The sequence below is a fragment of the Panicum virgatum genome, chromosome 3K, assembly GCF_016808335.1.
Source record: "Panicum virgatum strain AP13 chromosome 3K, P.virgatum_v5, whole genome shotgun sequence".
NCBI lineage: Eukaryota > Viridiplantae > Streptophyta > Magnoliopsida > Poales > Poaceae > Panicum > Panicum virgatum.
This window is the reverse complement of record NC_053138.1, coordinates 2217825-2239370: the sequence shown is the minus strand read 5'-3', so window position 1 is coordinate 2239370 and position 21546 is coordinate 2217825. Positions and strand designations below refer to the sequence as shown.

At 44.9% G+C, this 21546-nt stretch overlaps 2 protein-coding genes and 2 pseudogenes across 2 annotated transcripts; 2 read left to right on the top strand and 2 right to left on the bottom strand.

The window, feature by feature from the left end:
* Positions 1–514: 514 nt before the first annotated feature.
* On the bottom strand, positions 515–3804 carry LOC120696732 (annotated as a pseudogene).
* A 2392-nt stretch (positions 3805–6196) lies between these two features.
* Positions 6197–10476, top strand: LOC120696730 (ACT domain-containing protein ACR12-like). The gene is made up of 10 exons (XM_039979715.1): positions 6197–6522; positions 7070–7121; positions 7474–7587; positions 7719–7813; positions 8406–8484; positions 8596–8655; positions 8862–8917; positions 9654–9759; positions 9833–9901; positions 10000–10476. The coding sequence occupies exons 1-10, from the start codon at positions 6383–6385 to the stop codon at positions 10060–10062; spliced, it is 834 nt and encodes a 277-aa protein (XP_039835649.1). The 5' UTR covers positions 6197–6382; the 3' UTR covers positions 10063–10476.
* Positions 10477–11704: 1228 nt separating this feature from the next.
* LOC120696729 lies at positions 11705–19687 on the top strand (annotated as a pseudogene).
* LOC120696728 lies at positions 19509–21357 on the bottom strand. The gene is made up of 4 exons (XM_039979714.1): positions 20903–21357; positions 20606–20817; positions 20244–20511; positions 19509–20012 (listed from the first exon to the last, which is right to left on the bottom strand). Exons 1-4 carry the CDS (start codon positions 21302–21304, stop codon positions 19704–19706), a joined length of 1191 nt encoding a protein of 396 aa, XP_039835648.1. The 5' UTR covers positions 21305–21357; the 3' UTR covers positions 19509–19703.
* Between the last annotated feature and the right edge of the window lie 189 nt (positions 21358–21546).

Below are 21546 nucleotides of genomic sequence, written 5' to 3'. Positions count from 1 at the left end.
CACAAAAGTCCTATACTACATATAACTAGCAAGCATCCATAACTCAGTTAACACCTCAATAGTTCTCATGTACAAATGATTGCCGTGTGCATGGAATTATATGAAATCAAGAATGTTGCATACTTACCCTGGACTAAACAAATGTGCCGTTTCATGATATTTTAAACATGCTTTAACATCACAAAGTAGAACAGTTAATTTCCCTTTTTTCTGAGAAACTCGATGATTGGACCACCCTTCCAAGGTTTTCCGATGAAGAGCATTCATTTTTATCTTTCGTCTTTCACGGATGATATTCTCAGCATCTTTCCAGGTTTCAGCGATGCCCAACGCTACTAGAATTGCACACACGACGCAAGCACTTCTTCCCTGGCCTAATGTATCAACCACAAAAGAAAAACATAAAAGTTAATATACAAGGAAATACAATTATGTACACAAAAAGAACACCAAGATGCAGTCACAAAATTAATTTTCTGCATAAGTTAAGTGTATGGCAAGAGATAAATTACTACTAACCAAATGCACAGTGGACATAAACCGGTTTCCCCTTAGATCTCTTTTCACAAGCCCAACGTGCGCAAGTTCAATTTGGCATGGTGTTGGAGCTCTTGTATCCCAAGTTGCAAGACAAAGATACTCGTCTGCTGGAATGAAGGAACTTCTTGGCAAATCACAAGTGCAATCTATAACAGATGGGCTTCCAGGGGGCAAATGTTTCGCGAGAAACGGCCATCCTCCCAGATATAGGCCTTCCACGATCATGTCATGCACAGACTCCTTCCTCATGTATCTCTTAATCATTGCATATGCCCGAGCAAGCATCAAGAAAGGGCCAAACAGTACAATTGACCAAAGAGGAAATTGAAGGACCAAAAAGGCGAACAGGGGGGGTGAATGGGAGCCTCAAATTCGATTTGAAAAACCGAAGAGAAAAGACCCGATTACACCCAATGCACCTCGGACGAAGAGTATCAGTACCGCATAGCTCAGAACGACTATCGGCACTAGGAATACTCTTGACACACAACAGAAGCTCGATCGAGAAAAGTTCGAACAAAATCTCACAAGTTCAACCACGCAAACGAAGATCAGAGCAAAGCGTTCGGAAAGCCAAAATATCTCAGAAACTCGAACAAAGGGGTTAGAGAATAGATAAAACAAAAACTAGAAATACTGGTAGAAATCTAGCTAACACAGGAACAACTAAACTAAAATTTGTTTTGCTTTTTCAGGTTTTAATTAAGCAGAAAATTAATTAAACCTAGAGCAGGAAAATAAATCTAGACAAAGAGCTAAGCGACTAACACTAGAAGGCAGCTCTAAAACATGATTTGCTACTCAAAAGGGACCAAAAAAAATTCTAGTAAAATCAACAGAAAAAGAAAAGACTGGTGAAGCAATTCATCGAACACCTTACGGGCAGAGTTGTGCTGATGAAGAACGTACACGATCAGAGCCGGGATTTCCTACACACGCACTCGATTCGTTTCCCTGCACACGAATCAAACAACCAGCGCACAAAGCAAAGAACAAAAAAAACTTTATGCTTCAATTTCCCACGCACGCCTAACTCTTGCAGAGCTGCTGTGCCTCCGTGCGCTGCCTTCTGGCCTGGCCCGCTGCTTTTGCTGCTGCTTGCCTGGGCTTGCGCGCTCTGCTCCCCACCAGCGCTCTGCTCCCCACCAGTGCCTCCACCTGCTGCTGGGATGCCGCGCGCACAAGCATCGTGAGCCTGGCGCTGCTTGCCTAGTGCTGCATGCACAAGAACAGAGAAAGGGACCAAACAAATCCAAAATGAGCCAGCGAATTGAATCAAAATTGACCGCTCCGAGGTCAAGAGGAGGGAAGGGCCTCCTTTCCCATGGATCCAAGGTTCAATTCTCCATCCAAAAACTCTAACCCTAGGAGAGGAAGGAAGGGGAACCAAAAGAACAAAAGAAAACAGAAGGGGGCAACGGGAACTCGTGGACTGCTGGAGTTGGCTGCCCTCCTCTCTCTTTTAACCCCTCTAACTCTCTAGACTAAAGACTAAAATCCCCCTAAACTTAACTAGACACTAGAAAGCCCGTAGGGGCAAAACCGGAAAAGATACATTGGACTCATCTGACGGCCGAGGTTCTTTCTTCGAGTCGAAGTCTTCTCCGCGATGCCGCCGTGTGGACAAAGATCCGGTCCGCGGTTTTTGGAGGGTCCGCAAAACCCGGGTAGGTGGCCGGTTTTGAGAAAACCGCCAAAACTCTACGCGCGGGAAGATTCCCGCCTCCACGTCGTGGCCCTAGACATCGTTCCCGCCTCGGCCTTCTGACGGCCCTAGACGCCGTCCGACGCCCGTCACCTCCTCGCCCGCAGCGAGGCCCTAGACGCCGTCGACGCCCGTCGCCTCCGTCAGTCCCGAGACCGACGCCCGTGCCTCCACGACTTGGCGTCTTCAACCGCCGTCCGCCTCCTTTGTTTTGTGGCGCAAACCAAGAAACCCGCCTTCCGTCACCGCTTGCGTCCTCGATCCAGGAGTGGACGCCACAGCTGCCGCCCGGCCCGAGCTCCTCCACGGAAACTCTCCGTCGACACTCGACGCCCGTGTACCTGCAATCCAAAGACCAAGCGCACGATCACACCGCACAGTTGACAATTCACTCATCACAGGCAGGATAGAGTACTCAACATTCCTCAGAAATTTTCCCAATGAGTTCTTCCCCAAGATCCAAGGTAGGTTGATGGCATTATGGGATGCAATCGTGACAATGAAAGCAACAAAACTGGTTGCCAGGAAAGGAAGCACAACAATTCTCATGCCCATCTGGCCATCTGGCACAAACTAACAGTGTGACAAGAAAAGCTGTTGCAGCGATGCCTGTCACCTTGGATATCCCCATTGCTATCTTTTACAACTAGGCCACTTCTTCCGTATTACCAAGGCCCAATCTGCATCAAAGTTTCCATCAGCAGGTCTTTTTCCATGAGGAGAACCACTTATGCCTTGTGGTCAGGGGCGGATCTACAGGGGGGGCTAGGGGGGATTAAGCCCCCCCCCCCCACCTCCCCAAGATCCATAGATACCCCCCTAAGCCCCCCCTTCAATTTTGGCATGAAACAATGAAGAAGAAGAGGGGAGGAAGAAGAAGAGAAGAGGAGGAAGAAGAAAATAGTAGATATGAGCCCCCTCTAAATATTGAGACTAGATTCGCCACTGCTTGTGGTATAAGAATAATGTCTATTAATTCCAGAAAGCAGCATATGTTAAGCATGGCATTAGGTCGTCGGACATTTTTGGAATCAGAGTACAAACATCTCAAATGAAATCTGAAGTAACAATACCTAAAAGTTTGGCCTCTCGTATCACTAAAGTAGCATAACTCAGAGCCGCAGAGCATACTGAAGAAAATAACAAATACCGCTACAAACTGGATTGGCCTAAACATTGAAATTAAGAAAGTCACTAACTGACCAATGCAGCCAAGCAATAATGTTGGCGAGGGGAAAAAAATGGAATTAACAAAGCATGCGCGTTTGGTTATCTGAAACGCCATCTATCTCAGTTTCAGAGCATGTGGCTCAGAAATTCCACCATTGCAGCCTATAGCGCGCAAACCAGGTAACTAGATCCTGCCTAGATCGAAGCACTGGGCCACGATCCATCAAAACTAAAGATTATACCAAGACAAAAGATCAAGAATTATTCATGAATTATATAATTTTTCGTTTTGAAATGGGAAACGTATCCTTTTGTCTGAAGGAAGTTCCACGGGGCAGGAAGCATATGTTCGCGCGGGAGGGAACCAAAGCAGAGGGAGCAGCTGTACAGGATTACCTCGGCAGGCAGGCGAGCGCGCGAGGTGGTAGCGGTGAGGACCGTGTCTGGGGTCGGAGCGCGGGGGAAGAGGAAGCGGCGAGCGGGAAGGGGGAGGGAGATGAGATGGCCGCGCGCCGGCGCCGGCGCCTGCGCCCGCGCCCGCTGGGAAGGATGGGCTCAGCCGCCCTCCATTTCCTTTTCCTCCCGGCATCGTCGGCGACTTCCAAGTAATTTTTTAGCCTTTCTTACCGCACTGACCGAGTGGGCCGTCGAAAGTAACATTTTGGCTAAAAAAGTATCATTTTTTAGCCTTTTTTTATTTTTATATTAAAAAAACAAAATTTCAAAAATATATGCCAAATAGGGGAATTTTAAAAAATGGGTGACTGTCCTGTCGCCAATCCAGTTGGCGACAAGACCTAAATGTAAAAAAATTACATTTAGGTCCTGGCGTCAGGGCGCATTAAACAGTGAAATTGTAAAATCGATATAAAATCGTATACAAATAAAAAAAAATAAAAACTCAACTGTTTTGGATTCTATGAAACAAGATCTACAACTTTTGTTACATAAAGTTTTTCATTTGATCAATGTATCTTGCTCTATTTTAAGTTACATAAAGTTTTTCATTTGATCAATGTATCTTGCTCTATTTTAAATGCCAGCTTAATGCACGTTTATTTAAATCTCAAGATCCATCATTTGGATGCATGTCATCTTTAGCCAGAGTGTTGCATATGGAGAGCATAGGCTTGTACAAAATTAGTAGGCCCAGAAAACATTTCTAGAATAAGTTTTTAAATTAAATTTTGCAATATGTCTAGTTTAAATAGGTTATTTATCCATGCTGCTATACTAAGTATTAGAAGTCATAACTTTTACAGTACCATTATTTTATTTCCTAAGAGCTATAAAAAAGTTGGTAAATTTTAGATAAGCACAACTAGACCAAATGAATTATTTCAGATTTTTCTAGGTATAAGAACTATTTTTTTGATTTAGATACATTGATCAAATGAAAAACTTTATGTAACAAAAGTTGTAGATATTATTTCATAGAATCCAGAACAGTTGAGTTTATATTTTTATAATTTTTCTACGATTTTATATCGATTTTATAAGTTCACTGTTTAATACGTCCTTGGTGCCAGGACTTAAATGTAATTTTTTTTACATTTAGATCCTGTCGCTAACTGGATGGGCGACATGCACCCTGTCGCCCATTAGAGGGGCGACAGGCACCCATTCTTAAAAATTTGATTATTCGGCATATATTTTTGAAATTTTGTTTTTTTAATATAAAAATGTAAAAAAAAGCTTGTGTTGAGCATGGCGATCTACTGCCTCTGGCCTCGGCCCATCTGTTGTCACACTCGACCTCAACAAAAGTTTGGGCTCGTTCACAGTGTCATTTGGTTTGAAAACCAACCAAATTTGTGTCATCTTCATGTAGACATAATACTAAAAATTTATTATCTGCACACTTGACATCACCACGGCATTATACCGAAGTTCAGGCAATGATCTCACGATCTCTAAAAAAACACAATAATTCCCATTTCGCGACTTTTTTTTTTAAAAAACACCCAGAAGCACTGGGGAGTCATGTAAGAATTTTAGACGCGCACAGTGACCGAACTCAGCGCAAACGAGACTGACTGGGAAGTCTCGAAATACGTCCTACCGAGGTTTACACACACCACCTCACACACACCGCTACACACGCACACCACATCAGTAGCCCGTGAGGGCACGCGGGTTGCGATTAAAGGGATTGAACCCGCGGCCGGAAGGAAGAAAACAAGTGCGTTTGCATACATTTAAAAATAAAAATACTAATTCCGTTTCACGATAGACGATTACCCCAAGAGGACACCAAGAGTCCATCCAACACAAAAGGTCGCCGCTGACGTGCGACGCAGCAGCCGGAGAGCAAAAGGAGACGTTTGCAAATTGCGTTGCGGAACAGGAAAACAAAACAGCCGGATCCAATAATTGCACGGGGTGGATCCTAGTGGCACGTAAAGAAAGCGCACGTCACCGTCAGCCGCTTCAAAGCGATGTTTGGTTACTAGTCACGTCACAATTTCACAAAAAGACGAACGTTCTAAATGAAATCTATTTGCAAATTTTTTTCAGGAATGGGTGTAATTTTTCGAGACAAATTTAATGACTCAAGTTCCGTCGTGATTAGCTACAGTGATGCTACAGTAACCGCGCTCAATTATTCACTAATCGTACGGTCCAATGCCTCATTAGTTAGAGTAACTGCTACAGTACTATAATTGTGAAAGTAATTTTATAATTAGATTTTATTTAATACTCTTAATTGATAGTCAAAATACCAAAAAATTTTCTATCAAAATTTTTTCACGCCTAAAGGCCTTACAATACTCCACCGGCAGGCCGTAGGCGACAAGCCAGCCAGCCAGCCAGCCAGCCCACCGGTAGAGAGGCTCTTCCCTCCCTTCCCCAGGCCCCAGCCGCTGCCAACTCCTCCACTCCATTATCAAAAAAAAAAAAAAACTCCTCCACTCCAGTGAGCCTCCCCGCACGCACGCAGTGGGAAGTGGCGCGCGCGACTCCGCCATGGCTCTCGCCGCTTCCCGCCATGGCCTCGCCGCAGTCGCCCCCTCCGCATCCTCCGCCTCCGCGGCTTCCCGCGTGCCGCGAGGAGGGTTCCTCCGCTTCCACGCCGCTCCCCCTGCCCCGCTCGCGACCGCACGGAGGTGAGCGCGAGCGATGCGATCTCCGGGCAATCGGTTCCCTTCGTGCTTTTATTGCTACTGGGCTCCTGGGAGGGTCGTGATCCTTCCTGTGGTGCTTGCTTGGATCCAATCAACGGGGCCCCGGCGCCCCGCGCCCGCTTGCGGTGTTGGTCGTATACCTGGGTTGGCGGCCGCAAGTTGCTTTAATTTTTGTTTGTTACAAATAGATAGAGAAGGCCTCATGCTAGATTACTTAGTAAATATGGTTTAACGGGGATGATTCTTTTTGGAATCATGCTGCGACAGTTTCACTAGGTTGCTATTTGCTTTAGATGATTGTATGTACCCACGCCTATGCCAGTTGGGCTGTGCAATTAGTCATTGGGACTGGATAAAATTGAGCGGAACCTCTTGTGTATTTTGATCTGATTAGATTCTGTACATGCGTCCGTTCTTTTGCTATGCAGTTCCTTAATTCTCTGAATAGATTTTTCATGTGCAGCAGCTACCTCGCCAAATCCTTTATTTGTATGTGCTGATATTTTTTTTTCTGCTATCATGTCACCAGAGTATGTTGCCAGTCTATCAATTCAGCTAATGTGCTGGGAGCTTCTTCATCAGTATGTTCACATAACTCTTTCTTCGTTCATGCGCAATTTTGTGGAACGTATCTTTACATGGTGTAACTAGTAGCATGACCTTGCAGTTTTCATTATATATCCTTTGCTTGTCTATCGATCTGCCTGCATCAAGAACTGCTTACATTTGCATATAAACTGCTAAAGTGCTAATCAGCTCAACCACTGTGATATTCTCAATTGATTTAATCTTGGCTTTAGGAAGTGCAGTTTTCTTATTCCTCTTCAGTTTATTTCACATATTAACTGATACCATGATATTGCTTTTTGGACTTATTCAATATGCCACTGATTGATGCTTTTTTGTGAATTATTGGGAAACATTTTATCCCAGGAAGCTGATGAGGCAGTCCCAGTTCCAGTTGTCATGATAGATCAAGATTCAGACCGTGATTCAACCATTGTGCAGTTGAGTTTTGGAGACCGGTTGGGGGCTTTGCTTGACACGGTATAAATTTCTTATACTTCTCTTATGCTTTTTTTCCCTTTACATTGGTGCTGCTTAAAAACATATTTTTGCGATTCCTAAATTCTTGTTGTATCTGTCAATTATTTTGCCGTGCTATTCACTCTTTGCAGATGAAGGCACTCAAGGACCTTGGCCTTGATGTCAAGAAAGGAACTGTGACAACTGACTCTGATGTCACACAAACAAAGTTCCACATTATGCGATTGTGGGTGCTTGCCACTTTCTGTTTACTGTATTTTTGTGTCTGTGTCTATGTATGGAAAACTAAAGAGTACTCACTGTTCATGCACCTATGTAACTATACTCACTTTTTGAATGCATCAATTTGTTTAAGTGCCTAATGTCAGCACATTTATGCTTGTGCTTGTCATGTGACCAGTTTTCTTGACTATACTCTGTCCCTCTACACTCTCATTCAATTGTTGAAATAAGTTATCAATATTTTTCAGCTAGCCTAATCCCTGTACAGTCATTCAATTGTTGAAATAAGTTATCACTATTTTTCAGCTAGCCTAGTGCCTTTTGAACTCACATAATCCTGGCACATATGCTATGCCTATGGTGCATATCATCAATCAGGAGTAGTATAGATAATCTTACTTTTTGTATACTCTTTTTTGATACCCAATCTTTCTTGAAATCCCATGTTCAGTCTTAGGTGGGAAAAAAAAGATAGCACTCTAAGGACCTTTGGATCAAAATTCCATATGAATTCTATATCACATCTCATTAATCATAAGAGAATTATATTTGCATTATTTCCTACTGTAATATCTTCCCCTTTTGCATGTATCCAGCGGGCGCAAAGTTGAGGACCCTGACATGTTAGAGAGGATACGGCTAACTGTCATTAACAACCTTCTGAAATACCATCCTGTATGTTTCAGATTCTTGTGTTTGTGACTCTGCTTTATCACTAGTTCACATATTTTTTTATTATTTCATTGAGTGTAACTAACACAATAGTCATATCCAATTGGTGTACAGGAATCAAGTGAGAAGTTAGCAATGGGTGAATTTTTTGGGATAAAACCTCCTGAGAAGAAGGCAAGTATAGTGCATGTTCTCATTCTGCAATTTCGAATGCTAAACTGTACCTTGCTATTTGGGTATAGATATATTTTCAGCTACAATGTGCTAATTTTCTTAATTTATGACATGAAAAAATGTAAGCCTCAAATTTATGCTGTTATGCTATGGTTTTTGTTTTGACGCCTTTGTCCTGAACTTACTTTTAGTGTTTGAACTGGCAGGTTGATATTGATATTGCAACTCATGTGGTTGTTGAAGATGACGGACCAAAAAGAAGGTTTGATTCTGCCTGCTCCTAGTGATGTACTGTTTGTTGATCATGAATGCATGATCCAAGAACATACGGTCACTTCTAAATAATTGTTACATTGCATGTTTGATGATATGTTGGCATGCCCACGTGTATGGTTTTATCCTAGCATATATCCTATACATTTGAAAACTTCAAATATTGACACCAAGTGATATTTCCCAAATCTTTCTAGTACAAGATGCATTAGCTGTTGATGTATCAAGGCATAAGCCAGAGCTTCTTAGGTTCAAGCCACGCTGACGCTCGGATAGAGCTAATGCATCACTTCTCACATAAGCCAAAAAATTAGTAAACTGGATCTGGTTAGAGAATAGAAAGTTTTAAGTATGATGGACAAGCCTAGATCGTGATAGGCATAGAAAATGCAACTCTAGGCTAGTCTGTTAGATTTTTCCTTAGCCTTTTGTCTACGACCTGTAATCTGTAACACTCTGGAGTCAGAATCCTATTTTCCCTATATTTTGGCTTTCGCATAAGAACCTGCTCTGCTTATCTATTAGTTTTCATTTCTCCTATTTGAATTTTGATACATCGAAACCTACAATAAAAGTATAAATGCATATTTGCCCCCTCTCTAAGAATCACTTCCCATAGGCCATAGAAATAAAAATTTGAATCCACTATGTATTTCTTTTTGGTTATTAACTTATTATATGATGCTACATCATTTACTATTGTCCTTATTGTTTTTTGTTGACAGCACGCTTTACATAGAGACCGCTGATCGGCCTGGGCTACTTCTGGAAATAATCAAGATTATCGCTGACACAAACATTGATGTGGAATCAGCTGAGATTGACACTGAAGTATGCTATATTCCATCTGTGTCCTTCTAGTTCTAGTTGAGGTCATCCGAGCTCATATCTGATACTTATACAGGGTTTGGTTGCCAAGGACAAGTTCCATGTGAGTTATAGGGGCGCAAAACTAAACAGTTCCTTATCTCAGGTGTTGTTGCATCTTAATTAGATTCTTCATTGGCCATTTAAGCAAGACCACATCTCTTAACATGTTTTATTTATTTTTTCCTGCTTGCCTTTGTATAGGTTCTGATCAATTGTCTGCGCTATTACCTCCGAAGGCCTGAGACAGACGAAGACAGCTATTGATAGCTGTGCTGTCCAGCATTTCAAGGGCTTCAAATCAGAAACTACGAACTCTCCCTTGAGTTCCTTTTCTGTGAGGCCTTGCACATGGAATTTTCCTTTGTAGTGAACAAAGTATTGCTTATCTGTTCCTGAAATGCATCCATGTATACTTAGAAGATTGCATTGACACTTGGTTGTCGAATGAGCCTGATATCTTGTAGTCGGACTGCTTGGAGCTTCAGGCTTATGTTTCAACAGCCTTTTACTCCATTTGATCCCAGTTGTAAGGGGGTCACATTGGAAGGTCCTTACATGTTGGGTGTTGTCTGTAAGTTGGACAGTCCATTTGCATGTAACTCGGCTATGATGTCTTCTGTGATGAAATAAAAAGGCACTGCCGAATTACCAAGACTAGCTTGGTCCTGCTCCCTATCAGTCAGATGTGCTTATTTTGTTTCTGATTTTGCTGCCGTGATTGGAGGAGTTGCGTTATGCTGAAACATTTGCACCCTTGAAGAAATCGAGATAAGTATGAATTGTGGGCTCTTCAGTTGTGCATATCAAAACCAGGGTTGGGCGGCACGTTAGAAATTTGATTTGTTGTCAATTTGAAAGGGACCAATAACTGATGAAAATGCAAAAGGAAAAAAAGGGTTTGTTGTGCTTGCTGTTTGAAAACTCAAATTTTCTCCTGCAATATTTTGGTGGTTCAGAAACCATGCCCTAAGTAGTTTACACATCCAAGCTCAACACAAAAGCCACATCTTTTAATACTGAAACCGCGTCGCGGTCCTGGCCAGGGAGATGGGCCACGTAGGCCGGAAAACATCGGCCGTCGGATCGCGATCCGACGGTCAGAAATAGATAGGGATGTAAATTTTGCAAAAAAAACCCCGAGCTTTATTAAAATGAACATGGAGTCCATCAATTTAACGGAAAACCCCTCGGATTTCGTGGAGCCTTACTTTACAAAAAAAACCCTGAACTTTTAGTAATCGTGCCGTAATACTGAAACCGCGCCGCGGTCCTGGCCAGGGAGATGGGCCACGTAGGCCGGAAAACATCGGCCGTCGGATCGCGATCCGACGGTCAGAAATAGATAGGGACGTAAATTTTGCAAAAAAAAACCTCGAGCTTTATTAAAATGAACACGGAGTCCATCAATTTAACGGAAAACCCCTCGGATTTCGTGGAGCCTTATTTTAAAAAACCCTGAACTTTTAGTAATCGTGCCGTACTCCGTGAATTTTGTAAAAAAACCCTGGACTTTGTTAAAATAATTATGAAGTCCATCAACTTTATGAAAAACCCCTTGAACTTTTCAGTAATCGACCGGTACTCCATCGACGCCAAATTTACCAAATAACCCCCGCAGTCTACCAATTTTACGAAAATCCTCCCGGACTTTTTGCAGTTCAATTTCTTAAAATAAACCTGAACTGGAGGGCATATTTCTGCGCGGCAATGCGGCGCAATGTTCTAGTACTTGGTCCTGATTGGGGTTGGATTTGGACAGGGTTCAGGATCACCCGGAGCGTATAAGCTAGATAGGATGCCCGCACAAATCTTGATGCAAAATAGAAGGGGCAGATCGCACGTGCTCTGTACCCCGCCAGGGCCCAGAGCGCTCTGGTGCACGTGCCCCCCCCCCCCCCCAGTCGAAACCGCCTTCTCTCTTACCGCCGCCGCCTAGGCTCCACCGTCGTCAACGCCGGCTTCCGTACAGCTTCCAGGCCATCTTAGTCCAGCTCCCCCATCCGGCGCCCTCCACGCTAGGTCGGGGGCCGCCGCATGCGGCGCGCGCCCTCGACCCCATACGGCCGCCGGAATCTGGTGGATGCGCCGCAGTTATTGCCGGAGGTCCCTTCCAGCCGCCGCCGCGCCATCATTCATGGCGAGGCGTCGCTGGGTAGGACCAGAACCTTAATCCATGCTATTCAGTATCCCATACTGCAAATCACAAGCTCCTGTAGCCGCCGTCGCAGCTATCTCCAGCCTCCGCTTTTCCTCCTCGCCGGCTTTGATTCCACCGCTGCCCCAGCCGCTGGTTTCACCTCCGTCGGCGCTTCCCGAGGAGAACCCATTCGCCGCACTCCTCTCCTCTGACCCCCCCACCGCCGGAGCCTCTCCGCCTGGTGCTCGCGACGGGCGACGTTCACTCCGCGCTCCGCGGCCTCCCGGGCCTCGCGCGCCAGCTGTTCCGGTGGGCGGAGGACACACCGTGCGGCTTCCCGCGCACCGCCTCTGCGTTCGCAGCCGTCCTCGTCCCGCTCTCCCAAGCCAACCACATCCGGGCCGCCTACCCTGTCTCGCTCCGCGCCCTGCACCTCGGCCTCCTCCTCTCCCTCGTGTCCATCCTCCTATCCACTCACCTCTCTCCCGCCCCAAAATCCCTATTGAGCCTCCTCTTACGCCTGTCCACCAAGTTTTCGACAGAATGCCAAGCTCGCGTTGTCACGCCCGCCACCTGTTCGACGCTGTGCCTGCCTGCCTTACGTGAGATGGCGCGTCACGGAGTGGCCCCTGACGTCAAAGACTGCAACCGTGTGCTCCGTGTGCTCCGTGATGCTGCCAGGTGGGACGACATTTGTGCTGTGCACGTGGAGATGCTCCAGCTCGGGATTGAGCCGAGCATTGTCACGTATAACACTTTGCTGGATTCTTTCTTGAAGGAGGGAAGGGAGGACAAGGTTGCCATGGTGCTGAAGGTGATGGAGACATGGGGAACTGGTTGCTTGCCAAACGATGTCACATACAATGTGGTGATTTCTTGGCTAACCAGGAAAGGTGACCTGGGGGAGGCAGTGGAGCTGGTTGACTGGATGCGGCTGTCCAAGAAAGCATCATCCTTCACTTACAACCCATTGATCATTGGGTTGTTGGAGAGGGGTTTTCTTAAGAAGGTTGAAGCTTTGCAGTTGGTGATGGAGAATGAAGGTATTATGCCGTCAGTTGTGACATACAATTCAATGATTCATGGGCTGCTTCAAAGTGGGCAGGTCGAGGCTGCGCAATTGAAGTTTGTGGAAATGAGAGCGATGGGCTTGCTCCCAGATGTGATCACATACAATTCTTTGCAAAGCGGGTATTGTAAGGCAGGCAATTTGAAGGAAGCTCTTTGGTTGCTTGGTGATTTGAGGCGTGCAAGGTTAGCACCAACAGTTTTGACATATAACATTCTGATAGATGGTTATATTAGAATAGGTAATTTAGAGGAAGCTAGGAGATTAAAAGAGGAAATGGTAGAGCAGGGCTGTTTGCCCGATGTTTGTACATATACAATTCTCATGAATGGTTCACATAAGGTGAGGAACCTTGCTATGGCAAGAGAATTCTTTGATGAGATGCTGAGCAAAGGTTTGCAGCTAGATTGCTTTGCCTATAATACAAGGATTCGCGCGGAGCTTGCCCTAGGGGCTCCTTCCAAGGCTTTCCAGTTGAGGGAGGTGATGATGTTGGAAGGAATATCTTCTGGTAGTCACATACAATATTCTTATTGATGGATTGTGCAAGACTGGAAACCTGAAAGATGCTGAAGATCTGCTGATGAAGATGGTCAGTTATGGTTTGCAGCCTGACTGTATCACATACACCTGCTTGATTCATGCACACTGTGAAAGAGGACGCATAAGAGAAGCAAGAAAATATTTTAATACAAGCTCGCTTTGAACGACGAGGTGCAAAGAGCTATTAAGGAGAAGGAGTGTTTCAAGCGCCTCCGCCTTGACAAGAGTGCAGCCAACATCGAGGGCTATAAATTAGCGAAGAGGGTTGCAAAGCAAGCTGTGAGTGTAGCAAAGGGTAAGGCGTATGATGACTTGTATCAGCGACTGGCACGAAAGAAGGGGAGAAGGACATTTATAGGATGATTAGGATCCGCGAGCGGAAGACAAGGGACATCAACCAAATCAAATGCATTAAGAATGTGACAGATCGACTGTTAGTGAAGGATGAGGAGATCATGGATAGATGGAGAGAGTACTTCGACAAATTGTTTAATGGGGAGAGTGAAGGCCCTATCCTTGAGTTAGATGACTCTTTTGACGATACCAACAGATGTTTTGTGAGGAGAATTCAGGAGGTAGAGATCGGGGAGGCTTTGAAGAGGATGAATGGAGGTAAAGCAATGAGCCCTGATGGTATCCCCATTGAGGTGTGGAGATGTCTAGGAGATAGAGCAATAGTATGGTTAACTAAGCTTTTTAATCTCATTTTTCGGTCAAACAAGATGCCGGAAGAGTGGAGGAGAAGTATATTAGTACCTATCTTCAAAAATAAGGGCGATGTTCAAAGTTGTACTAACTACCGTGGGATTAAGCTGATGAGCCATACGATGAAGCTTTGGGAGAGGGTTATCGAGCATCGCCTAAGAAGAGTGACAAGTGTGACCCAAAACCAATTTGGGTTCATACCTGGAAGATCAACCATGGAGACGATTTTCTTAATATGACAATTGATGGAAAGATATAGGAAACAGAAGAAGGACTTGCACATGGTCTTCATTGACCTTGAGAAGGCATATGACAAAGTACCGAGAAATATCATGTGGTGGGCCTTGGAGAAGCACAAAGTCCCAACTAAGTACATTACCCTCATTAAGAATATGTACAAAGATGCGACGACGCTTGTCCGGACATATGATGGCAACACCACTGACTTTCCTATTAACATAGGCCTACACCAGGGGTCAGCATTGAGCCCTTATTTATTTGCTTTAGTAATGGATGAGGTTACAAGTGATATACAAGGTGAGATCCCTTGGTGTATGCTCTTTGCTGATGATGTGGTGTTAGTTAACGAGAGTAGGGTAGGGGTTAATAGGAAGTTAGAGCTGTGGAGACGCACGTTAGAGTCGAAAGGGTTCAGACTTAGTAGGACCAAGACCGAGTACATGATGTGCGATTTCAGCGCGACTAGGCATGAGGGGGGAGACGTTAGTCTAGATGGGCAAGTGGTGGTCCAGAAGGATACTTTTCGGTATTTAGGATCGGTGCTACAAAAGGATGGCGACATTAATGAAGATGTTAGGCATAGAATTTCAGCTGGCTGGTTGAAATGGCGGCAAGCTTCTGGCATCCTTTGTGACAAGAGGGTGCCACAAAAGCTAAAAGGCAAATTCTATAGGACTGCAATTCGTCCGGCGATGTTATACGGTGCTGAATGTTGGCCTACAAAAAGGCGACATGTCCAGCAACTGAGTGTAGCAGAGATGCGGATGTTGCGGTGGTTTTGCGGGCACACAAGGAGGGATAGAGTCCGGAATGAAGTTATTCGGGATAGGGTCGGGGTGGCACCAATTGAGGAGAAACTTACCCAGCATCGACTGAGATGGTTTGGACATGTCCAACGAAGGCCTCATGAAGCGCCGGTGCGTAATGGGGCTCTTGAGCGGGTCGATAATGTAAAGAGGGGTAGAGGTAGACCTAAACTGACGTGGGATGAGTCGGTTAAGAGCGACCTTAAGGATTGGAATATTTCTAAAGAGATAGCTTTGGATAGGAGCACTTGGAGACTAGCTATCAATGTGCCTGAACCTTGAACTTATTTCTTTCGGGTTTCATCTCTAGCTTACCCAACTTGCTTGGGAAAAAAAGCTATGTTGTTGTTGTTGTTGTTGTTGATCTCAGGTCATTTACCACCCACAGCTGTGACCTACACTGTTCTTATTCACGCATATTGTAGAAACGGAAACCTTTATTCAGCATATGGTTGGTTGCAAAAGATGCTGGAGAAAGGAGTCGAACCTAACGAGATAACATATAATGTCCTTATACATGCACTATGTAGGATGGGCCGAACTCAGTTGGCTTATCATCATTTTTGTGAGATGCTGGAAAGGGGATTGGCACCAAACAAATACACTTATACCTTGTTGATAGATGGTAACTGTAAAGAAGGCAGCTGGGAAGATGCGATCGGATTGTATTTTGAAATGCATCAGAACGGTATACATCCAGATTATTGCACACATAAGGCCTTGTTTAAGGGTTTTGATGAAGGTCACATGCACCTTGCAATTGAGTACTTGACGAATGTTGTTTTGGGTGAATAGATTGATCTTAGTGAAAGATTGTCCTATTGTCCTTGCTTTTCTGATGTGTCCCTGTAAGAACTTTCTCCTGTATGCATATTTCTCTTCCTCAGTGGTTTGTTGTCTAGCTTTGCTCACTTCATCTAGCATATTTTGGTTTTTTGTGTTCAGTCTAGATATGATAGCTGGAGTTTTTGCGCAATCCTTTTCAAAAGGGAAACAAAAGGAGAGTTTGAAACAATGTTGTTATGGCTGTTGTTGGGATTGAGATCGTGAGAGGGAGAGGGCGGTGGCTGCTGGTGCGCTACAGTACCCGCGGTGCTACAGTACCGCGGGTACTGTTCACATATTGGATCGTGGCGGTGGCTAGGGCTGCAAGGGCGCTGGAAACGCCGGCCGTGGGGCTTTGCCCACGGCCGGCAAGAGAGAAGGGATTTCCTTCTAATCTCTTGCTTGATTAGATTGATACATCTCCTCTCCTTATATAGAGAGGTTTACTTGACTCCTAAACAAGCGACTAATTGACCCTAATGGGCTAAGGCCTAATAGGCCCTTGACTCCTCTAACACTACACCCACCTGGACATGCAGCTCGTCCTCGAGCTGCAACCTAACAATGACTCTACCAGACGCAAATCGAACACCTAAGAACCAGCATTTTACATCTCGGCTTATTTTAAATAAACTGTGACTCTTTATTTTTGAGTCTTGGAGATACGGCGGACACCCTCCGCGTGCTGGATCTGCACGTATGTCGCCGCCTGGATCCCATGAAGACCATCAGAACGAGAGGGGTGCACGAGTACGGCCACCTAGAATTAATCGGGATTGCGACCAGCGGAGACGTCCTCGTGGCGGCCGGTAGCGAAAAGCGGTGGCGCTAGGCAGTGCATCCCCGCCTGCGGCAAAGAGGAAACCGCCTCCCCTATCGCCGCTGCCGCAGAGTTGGAGTTCACCGATCGCGGAAACAACATCTTGCTCACGCATGAAGACAGCAGAACATCGGCGTGATTGCTGGTGGCCGTCTGACGGGGCGAGGATGCGCTCCCCTTTGCCAAGGTCGACCGCCATCAAGGCTGCCTCGTGCATCTTCCGGCGCATCTCCTGTAGCCGTCTCCGCGCCTGGAGACGGCGTGCTGCAGCCTGCAGCCGCACTGCCGCCTGGATGAATGAAGCCGCTTGGTCCTGTTGCTCCTTGCGCATCACGCTGACGAGCCGTCGCGCCAAGAACTTGCGCGTTGCCGCTTGTAGGTGCATGATCGCCTCTCTCTTTCGCTCAAGTTGTATCATCTCCTGGAGAGCGGCTTGTATCTGGACTATTGTAACCCTTATGTCGGCGCACAGATCCTTGGTGAATGATGGAACAATCGCTGCAGGAGACGCTCTTGCCTTTGGGAGTCGCACATCTGCAGCGGAACCTGGCACGGGGCTGGGGGCGGTGAATGACGGTAAGGCGGCCGTGAAGGAAGGGCTCCCGAGCGAAGTAGATCCATACCCCGGCATCCCTTAGGAGAAGGGCGCGCTGGATGTCGGTGCGCGCAGCGACTCCACCGCCATCAGGCGCGCCTTGATGTCGTCCAAGGCGTCCAGGTGGCTGAGGACCTTGGTCATCATGGCCGCCAGTCCTTCAATGGTCGGCGGTGGAGGGGCCTTCACTTCGTCGCCTGGCATAGCTGATATCAGATTGTTATGGCTGTTGTTGGGATTGAGATCGTGAGAGAGGGAGAGGGCGGTGGCGGTGGCCGCCGCCGCGCTACAGTACCCGCGGTGCTACAGTACAGCGGGTACTGTTCACAGATTGGATCGTGGCGGTGGCTAGGGCTGCAAGGGCGCTGGAAACGCCGGCCGCGGGACTTTGCCCACGGCCGGCAAGAGAGAAGGGATTTCTTTCTAATCTCTTGCTTGATTAGATTGATACATCTCCTCTCCTTATATAGAGAGGTTTACTTGACCCCTAAGCAAGCAACTAATTAACTCTAATGGGCTAAGGCCCAATAGGCCCTTGACTCCTCTAACAAATGTTCTCTGAATTAAGCTGCTGGGTGCTTTCTAAATGAATTGTTAAGCACAAGCAGATCTTCCTCTTGCTGCTCAGAAGATAGATGGAGTTTGGAGTCGATTCCATTCAGAAGAAGAAAAGCAAGACTTCAGGACCATGTCCTCTGAATTCAGCAGCTGGGATTCTTCCCAAACGAATAGTTGAGTACAAACAGGTCTTACACTTGCTGCTTTAACCTTGCCAGAATTATTTCCTTGGCCTTATACTCATGGGGATGTGTTCTCTAATAAAAACTGGGTGGTAGGAATTTGACCTGTTTTCTAAAGACCTCTCATCATATGATTCTGTCCTGTTTTTTATTTTGAAAAGGTGTACTGGGAACTGCCTGGTGATCCTTATATCACCAATCTAGAATAGTAAATGACTGCGGGCCTTTGCAACTGAGATTCCTTCAATTAGATATAGGATTTCTTGGTAAGAACACACCAAGATTTTTTTGTAATGGATAATTCTTGTATGACCATCAAATTTGCCACTGGCACAGTATATTGATCTGTCAGATATGTAACCGTGCTCTCATTTTTGGGCCTTTTAGTGAGAGCTTATCTCTTTCTTAAGATCTATCCCAACTGCTATCGACATCAACAAAATTTTGGCAATAAGGCTCTTTGTCAGCCCATATCAGAGTGTTATAGTTTCTGAGCTTCAAAGTTCGAATAGATTGGATCTGTGGCGCAAACATGCATTAAGTTCTGAATTCATGCACTTACCAGTACTTGGTTAGTGATTTACCTGAAGAATCTTCCCTGTATGCAAATGAGTTTGACAACATGCAATCTCATGATATGCTTGTACTCATGTGACGACTTCAATTATACTAATGCCAAGCATAGTCAGGTATGCTACTGTCTAATGCTGCTACAATAATTTGTTTTTTCATAATCAGTTGTGAGCTTTTTTTTCATTTTTAATTGATAAGCTAACTGTTGAAACGAGAAATGCACATATAATATAATCATATAATTAATAAAATCTATTTATCTTCTCAACTTTTCAAACTGTATCTTCCAAGGAAAAGATGAGAATGCTCATGCTGAAGCTTGTCATGGTCTTATATCTAGATCATGACTGCAGATTACTTGAGTTAGTTTGCCTTTTGATCGACTCTTTGTCATATACATAAGGTGTTTCATTTTCCTTTTTGCTGTTTCTAGGACTAGTGAACAGCCAAGGTATAGTACTACCTCTTGTCTGATTCACTAGTCACTTAGGTCATCAATACAGTTCCAGTGCACAACATTGAGAATTGCTTTTCTTTAGAATATGCTCCATTGTTGTTTTCATGTAGCAAAACTGAATACATTTATATATACTAATCATAAAGGATTTGATATTTGACTACACGCTTTCTAGGATGACATCAATTTTGGACCAAAGGTTAGGAGTATCATGGTCTCACATGCTGTTGTCATTACTTGATATGCTGGAGAACTATAGCTTAAAGTGACAGTGTAACATATTATGAATTACACCAGTCTTGATGTTGTAGGAATACAATTTTGGGAGGAAAAATTTAAACTTAATAGCACCCAGCAGTCTTGATGTTGTCAGCATTTCGAAAATGGATCTACTGTCACACAGCTGAGGGCTCTTCTCCTACCAAGAGTGCCTTGAGAATTCGGTCAGTCCATCCATCTACCAGCATGAACATATGTCCACCTTCTGGGACTTCGTGATACTTAATCCATGGAAGTTTCTTTGAAATGTACCTCTGCAGCTCAACAATCACCAACCTGTCTTCGTATCCTTGCCAGATGTGTACAGAACCCTCATTTTGAGGAAATGGATCGGTAATATTCATAGGGTCAAACTCCCATCTTCCAAAAGCAACAAGTAAATCACGGTGGATTGATTCATAAGTGCCTTGTTGCCTTGATTTATTCTGAAAAAATGAAGTAGTAAATCAGTGTATGTTGAGAAATCTTAAAAAAAGGACAGGCTATTTTTATTACATTGCTTTAGGCCAGCTTTGAGTACTAATGTTTCTTATGATATTCTTTATTGCTGCAATTTTCATGCAAATAGTCTCTATGCCATGAACACATAGGAAACAAGTCCTGCTCTGTAAAGTTTATGTGGTGCAGTTTTTCTTATATCCGAGGCAGTGGTTTACCTCCATGGTTCTTGGCATTGTCATCATCTTCTGAAGAACCTCCAAATCATGCTTGCTAAATATTTCAGGGTGGTGCATGGCAGCCGCAGAAGAAGGGAGCCACTTCTGGGTCATCCACAGGTAGAGCAAGGAAGGTACGTTGTGTGCAATCCACAGGGTCCTCTGCTCTGGCACTACCTGTTTCTTGAAGGCTTGCTTGGATAGTTCAGCTGGAAAAGAAGGCCACCAGTAGTTGATGACTGGAACAACTAGCGCAGCACCTGCGAGCCTGCACACATACAGCATATGGAGCTTTAAATATCTGAGGAGTTTCATATTTCATTAAAACCAATTAAAACCAATGTGGTTGGAGTCTATGTTGCCTGTGAGGTATATACTGGAGGCATCCCCAGACTGAGTATCCTCCCATTGAGGTCCCCAAGACATAGAACCTCTGCCCAAGCTCCAGCTGGTCAGCGAGCTCCTCTATATCCAGTGCCTCGCTCTTTACATCCCGCTTGGGGTTTGGGTCACTTTCCCCATACCCAGCTCTATCAAAAGCAAGGAGGTAAATTCCCAGTTCTTCCACAAGCACCTGAATTGACAAAAAAAGCCAGTGGGAATAATATGAAGAAATGAAACAGATTTCACTTGAAGTTGTGTTATGCTGTCTGCTATACCTTGGAAACAGGCAAGGGTATGTCCTTGGTGCTATCAAATGCATGTATTGTGATGATCTTGTACCTGGCCTTGTCTTTCTGTACTCCATCTTCTCTGTATGCAAGGTACCTTCCATCCCTGAGCTTGATCCTCGGAGATGTCAGAGGAGGGCCACCTGGGGAGCCACACAGTTTTGTGGGAGGAGGTTGGAGAATCGCCTGGAATGCCCAGCCGAGGAGCACAATTGGCAGAACAAAGACTAATTTAGGAGCCATTTTCTCCAGATCTGGTGCCTTCAGGTGAGAGGAAACTAATGTGAAGATAGCTTCGAGTGGCAAGGCACACTTGCTATGTCGGTTGTGCTTTATTCCATTGGTGGCCTTTCTGCAACAGATGGACCCCATCAGGGAATCAGACATCATTGCTTTTATTTTTCTTTTTTGTTTTGCATCTTCTGCTTTAGCCTGTTGCTGTAGACATTTGACTATTTTATTCTCATGGTCTACGTCGATCCAGATCTATGTTCATAAGTATTTTGCAGTGTGGTGAAGAGGCACAGATCTGGCCTGGGACAACTGACATGGCTATAAGATTTTTTTTTTCTTGTGATCCCCCTGTTACTCTTGAGTGCAAAGATGGTTGGTACAAGGTTCTTCGGCAAGTC